Source organism: Priapulus caudatus, unplaced genomic scaffold, assembly GCF_000485595.1.
Source record: "Priapulus caudatus unplaced genomic scaffold, Priapulus_caudatus-5.0.1 Scaffold2470, whole genome shotgun sequence".
NCBI lineage: Eukaryota > Metazoa > Priapulida > Priapulimorpha > Priapulimorphida > Priapulidae > Priapulus > Priapulus caudatus.
The window spans coordinates 22,459-28,907 of NW_014579531.1; the positions used below are offsets into that span (position 1 = coordinate 22,459).

The following is a 6,449-nucleotide window of genomic DNA, read 5'->3' on the forward strand; positions in this document are numbered from 1 at the left end:
TGAGAAGGGCCTCGAGTCCCACACGACATATGCGCGACGTTGCGACGTATACACGACGTATGCGCGACGTTGCGACGTATGCGCGACGTTGCGACGTTGCGATGTATGCGCGACGTTGCGACGTATACACGACGTATGCGCGACGTTGCGACGTATGCGCGACGTTGCGACGTATGCGCGACGTTGCGACGTATGCACGACATTGCGACGTGTGCACGACATTGCGACGTGTGCACGACATTGCGACGTGTGCACGACATTGCGACGTGTGCACGACGTATGCGCGACGTTGCGACGTATGCGCGACGTTGCGACGTATGCGCGACGTTGCGACGTATGCACGACGTTGCGACGTGTGCGCGACGTTGCGACGTATGCANAAAATGAATCCTATTGAATATTACAGAGTAAGATAAATATATCTAACTATATTTATCTTGTACTGCCTGATAAGCCATGAGAATTGAGGTAAGTTTGCCACGTCCACCGCCCCGCATGCCGTCAGAGCCAGCCGCCGAAAATACATTATTTCAATAAGATTTCATTATTTTCCATTTTAAATCATTTAAAACTCAAGTTGTTCCATTCAGAGCGATTAAAACATACATATACCAAATAGCAACAGCATGCTGCCGTTACGTATCTGTACTATCGACTTACAGCCCGATCTCGCCCATAAAACGTGCCAAGGCACGGTAAGTGCTATCCACGGGCGTGGAGGAGGAGACTACAATGTGGCAGCACAGTGTTGGGATAGTGTTAGGATAGGGTGGTCAGGTTACGGGTTAGGGTAGGGTAGTTAGGCTTAATAAGGTTGGGTATAGGGTGTTAGGATTAGTTAGGTAGGTTAGGTTAGATTAAGGGTTAAGGTTAGGGTCTTTTGCATCATGATATCTTGTCCCCGCACACCATAGATTAAATTTTTTGTGGATCAACAATGCCTATATATAGCGGCGGCGACACATATTCATATTTCAGTTGTAGCAGTGTTAGTTCGTTGCAGTGTTCGAGGAGGTTACCGTTATGGGCTTAACGTTTTGAACGTCATCGTCAACGCTTATCACGTGTACCCTCCCTCCACGCCCGTGGATAGCAACACCCCAGGCTACATGGCAAATGTAACAAGCCAAGTAGACTGTTCATCTCGCTCGCACCTCGATTACTTGCATGGAGATAAGCCGAGAGTGGGACGACCGGTACCAGTCTACAGCCAACGTTCAGCGAGACATGCTGTGATAGATTGCTACACTATAATTGAGGGCCACATCAATAAAGCAGATGGCTCTGATTGGTCAGGAACTCATCATTGCGTCAAGATTGACTAATGAAATCGTTCTATCTGGCCGTGTCTTTTCGCGGAATGTTCAAAATATAAATGCTCCGAATTGTCATATTGAATGCTGAATGCGTTAAGTATTTCTCATGAATATAGAAGATCGATGAGTTTGAAGAAAATATTCGACAACAGATAAAAAAGTATGAATTATTACACACCATGTATCGGATGTCGCAAATGAACAATGGTTAACCACAATATTCAAGAATGAATAATGAAAATGAAAAATAAAAAAAAGCCTCCTCACTTTCAAAAATATCTCGGGATGGGGAAGATTACGGGTAGGGGCCTATGTAAACCGACCAGGCTCTCCGACTGTTAGTGCATGTTACACGTCGTAGGACACCTCTCGCCAACGTAGTGTTAAGCGAGAAGGGAACTTGTGGCTAGGGCCTATGTAGCTCTAGTACTATTGCCCGCGTACATTGACTGCCGCAGGCCGTGTGTCCCCATGTAAAACCTTCAGTTTTCCTTCAGTGTGGTGTGTTGGAGACAAGTGTAAGGCGCCATGTTCGGTCGACGGTGGACTCCACTCGGCAGTCGTCAGGTCGATAAACGCGCGCGGGACGCGCAAAACCGTCACCGTACACTACAAGGTTAGACTCGTACACACTGAGTGCTGTATATCGGGCACCACCCACCAGTGATTGTGTTGATCTGTCTGTTTGATCAACTTTATCTCTTGGCGTCTTCGTTATAGTTCCGTGGACTTTGAAATCCCCATCCAGCCCTGATTTCGAATATCTCTACTATATAATATGTAGTAAAGCCTTTGAAAATTAGCCAGTCCTGCTCAAACGGTGCCGCAGGGGTAGAAATTAACTTTTGAATAAGGGAGTCCAACGGACTTCATGCCCTCAAAAATGAGGGAGTCCGCAGTCTGAAGTTCAAAATTAAAGCATAACAACCATAACGCATACATGTGCTTATTTTGAAGATTATTGGCATGCACGTCTGCCAAATTTTCTTTGGACAGTTGCTGAAAAATACGGTAATTTCGTGAGGCCGTGCTCTGGAACGAACTACTACCGGTACTACGGGTACTGGGCCCTACTCTGGAACTTTGTATAACAGAATTTTCAGGGAGTCACACGGACTCCTGCATATAATGTCAAATCAGGGAGTGTTTGACTCCGGACTCGCGTTAATTTCGCACCCTGTGGTGGGTATTGTTGGCTATCAGACAGTGGACAACGTACTGCTATTTCCAACACTGCTCTGATCCTGTGGCATCTTGTACAGGGGTACTCGTCCGAAGACAATGAGACTGTGTGCATCACAGAGTTACGTAAGCTTCGACCACAAACCGGGCCGGTAACACCAACTCGACCCGAAGCAGGTAATCTCTGTAATATCGCTGGTTTACCGTTCATATCGCATTACCACAGCAGGTGGCAGCACTTGACCATAACACAAGAAATGCTTTATGGGAATAGAGCTGTGAACTTCTGACCCTAGCAACTCATAATATTAAGCATGCGATTTCTGTAGAACGCTCTCTAATCAACTCGGTCATTTAATTACAATAACCACATTTAGCATGCCACATTCATTACGTACGTAGAATGTCATCTGGCTATAGGTCGTTTCTTGATGCTGCCCTAAAATAGGATAATATCTGCAGTTAAAGTCACAGTGCAGAACGTCCAGATGGTCTCTTGTTTCAGGCGAGAGCAGCAGGTGCGAACAACAAACGTCAGCGGTGATGTTCAGTCCACTAAAAGGGAACGAAGAACAAAGCAGACTCTGGTATTTATTACTAACGATAGACGATAGATCACGTCAGAAATGTCAATGTAAAAAGTCTAGCGTGGAAACAATACTTTTGCAGTATTCATATTGACTAGTGTTGTCAATCGGTTGTAATTTCGTAATCGATCATCGGTTGGACCCAAGTAACCGATGATCGGTTACAATCGGTTACTCGGGGTGTTAAATGCCTGCGTGTGCGTAACGTCGTGTGCATGTACGTGTGTGCATGTATGTGCTTGTTTAGCCCTGTTTACTGTTTGTTTTGCACTGTTTACTACTGTGTGTATAATACATGTATGTTAATAAAGGATAACTTGTATATAGTAGCAATGATATCTCTGATTCTCATCACTTTTCCAAGTTTTCTTGTTCAAGTTTTAAAAAAAAAACTTCTTTTTTTTTCGATCAAATTGATTATGGATTTTGATAACCAAGCGCTTGGTTCGAGCCACTGTTCAACCGATGATCGAGTATAATCGATGATCGTGACATCACTAATATTGACGGATACATTTTGCAGTTTCATCGCAAGGTGTATGGCATGGTTTGAAAGTCATATCTGTGGTGTGAAAGTCTGTCTGTTGAGTATTTTTATTTCAGGGCATAAATAAGCAGCCTAACTAATAAATAATTAATAACTAACTAATAATTAGCGTATCTAAAAATCATCGTCGGAGATTGGAGGAGTCGTTATTGGGTCTATACTTTGGCACTTCACGGATTATTTTACATAAAAGTTGGCACAACGTGTATAGAAATTGCATTTGTGTATTCAGGGAGAAATATTCCGCCTTGGAAAGAGAATGGGAATCGGAAACACGGCACCAGTCGAGGGAAGATTCCCAGATGCTTTCCAAGGAAGTGGGGAGGAGTAGAGCTAAGATTCTCGGCAGCTCTCCAGGGAGACGGAAAACGGGTATGCGTGTTATTTTTGCGTGTAAATCGCGTAGAAATTGTCAGCTCATACATGTATATTCAACATCAATCACAGATCTTCACACAGACAACAGTCTGTACATATCGTGCAGATAAATTTCATTGCAGAGCCATATCAGCTATCCCCTAGCATTTCAAAACAAATGCCGTGTTGATGCAGTAACATTTTACGGTCCCTCGTACCAAACCTCGTCAGGAAAAAAATTCCGAAAAAAGAACGCGCCTTTTGCACCGATTCTTTAGTGGGTGCAAACCCATTGCTACTACCCCCGCAGGGGTAGAAATAAGGAGAAAAAAAGAGATGGTCCACAGGACCATCTAGTTTGAAATTTAGATGGTCCTTCTATATTTTAGATGGTCCTCCTAAATTTTAAATTGTTCTCTAAAAGTAATGCGGCGTGCAAGCGTAAAAGAAAGAGATTTTACATGGTGATAAAATGATTTATTTATTCACCTACAATGAATGTCTCAAATGATACAGTAATTGTTTATTCACTTTAATAGTATATTGAAACATGGAAACTTCAAAGAAAATTAACGTAAAATGGGACCAAAATATTCAATGGTCCGCCGGACCATTGACTTTGAAAATCTGATGGTCCTCCTGATTATTTGATGGCCCCGGACCATCGGACCATCGGACCATCGCTTATTTCGACCCCTGCCCCCGTTCGTAGTCACTGCCGCTGTCGTTCAAGGTCGTTTGCGGCGACCTTGCAGGTTCTCCTCGCGCCAATCAGAAGTCGAGCGGCTGCAAGCGACGACCCAGAAGTAAACCCCAGACAGAAGCGTCCGCCACCGACGCTAGAGCGGATGCTCTGAGTCGTGGTCGAGCCTCCGGCCGCGAGTCGGGCAGCGAATCACCGCTTAGATCAGCAGGATCCGGCGACGATCGAGAGATCTCGCGCGTCGATACTCCCGGCGGGCGTGATAGGCGCGTAGAGGAGGGAGCGAGAGCGCACGCACGCGTGGTTGATTCAGACGGTGATCGCAGTCCTGGAATGAAGGTCGAGGGAAGGTCAGATGATCCAGCTGGCAGCAAGGCAGATGACAGTGCTGGCGGCAAGGCAGATGATAGAACTGGCAGCAAAGCATGTCACAGTGCAACTTGTGGGAATCAAGGTACAGTTGTTCTAGAACTAGTATTTGCGCCACCTACAAATTATACAAATTACAAATTAATTTAAAATACAAATACAAATACAAATTAATTAATTAACGCATCTCTAAAGTGCTGACATAAAGACGTTGACAGCATAGAAGACTTTTTTTTTACTCAAACGTAAAATTCAAACGTAAACGTCACGGCATTTCATGGATGTACATATTATACATACCACGTTCTATACATCAAAGGAAATATCATCAAATATACACATTCGATACACATACAATATGTAATATTGTAATATAATGTATGTATAATAATGTATATGTAATATAATGTATATACATATACGTACCACGTCGTATACATTAAAGGGATTATCATCAAGTATACATATTCGATACACATATTCACGTACGAATACATGCATGACAATCTATTTGGATTTTTCAGGTTTCTCTGTTGACGAAATGGAACGTCCCAGCTTCAGTTACCCGGCTCCTCATCCCAAGGTGCCGCATAGACTGTCCCCGGACGGAGAGTTACCTGTGGTGGAGGTGCGTGTGCCTGAGTCTGCGCCTGTCTCTGTCTCTATCTTTATCTCGATCCATATATCACTGAGGTGGAGGTGCGTGTGTGCAATACGACTAACTGGCATCGAACGCTCACATCCCACGTCTTAATAATGTTTACGTACCTAACGCATGGACGCACTCACAAACACGCATGCACACACGCAATCACGCACGCACGCATGCATGTATATATATACATATACGTGTGTGTGGGTGTGTGCATGTAAATATTGTTAGGGTGAGGAATGTGAACTTCCAATATGTATATATATATATATATATATACATACATATATATTACCCAAGTTTGCCAGTGAGAGATATAAACCCTTTCACTAGGTTGCGTGTGTGTTGGGAAGCGTCAAGCTTGAACATTGCCTCTTGTTTTCTCGACGACGTGTAGATACCGGCGCCGATCAACCAACATCTGCGCGATTATCAACGCGAAGGAGTCGAGTTCCTCTATCGACATTACAGGAGCGTCAGTGGCGCCATCTTGGGAGACGACATGGGTCTCGGAAAAACAGTGCAGGTCAGAGATGGGCTAGCACGTGTAGAATGTATATTTCTGTTACGCGTGTATATACGTGTGCGTTTCTGTGTATATGTCTGTGTGCGTGCGTGCATGCGTGCATGTGTTTGTGTGCGTGCATGTGTTTCTCGTTCTCTCTCTCTTTCACTCTCTCTCTCGCTCACTCTCTCGCTCTCTCTCTCTCTCTCTCTCTCTCTCTCTCTCTCTCTC

At 44.3% G+C, this 6,449-nt stretch overlaps 1 protein-coding gene across 1 annotated transcript in view; it reads left to right on the forward strand.

Moving 5' to 3' along the window:
• LOC106818734 overlaps positions 1-6,449 on the forward strand; it is a 23,483-nt gene that overhangs the window by 5,899 nt on the left and 11,135 nt on the right. The window contains exons 2-8 of the mRNA XM_014823406.1: positions 1,814-1,932; positions 2,579-2,675; positions 3,004-3,085; positions 3,865-4,004; positions 4,745-5,146; positions 5,586-5,689; positions 6,111-6,239. Of these exons, the coding sequence (XP_014678892.1) occupies positions 1,814-1,932; positions 2,579-2,675; positions 3,004-3,085; positions 3,865-4,004; positions 4,745-5,146; positions 5,586-5,689; positions 6,111-6,239 (1,073 nt within the window). The remainder of the gene's footprint in view (positions 1-1,813; positions 1,933-2,578; positions 2,676-3,003; positions 3,086-3,864; positions 4,005-4,744; positions 5,147-5,585; positions 5,690-6,110; positions 6,240-6,449) is intronic.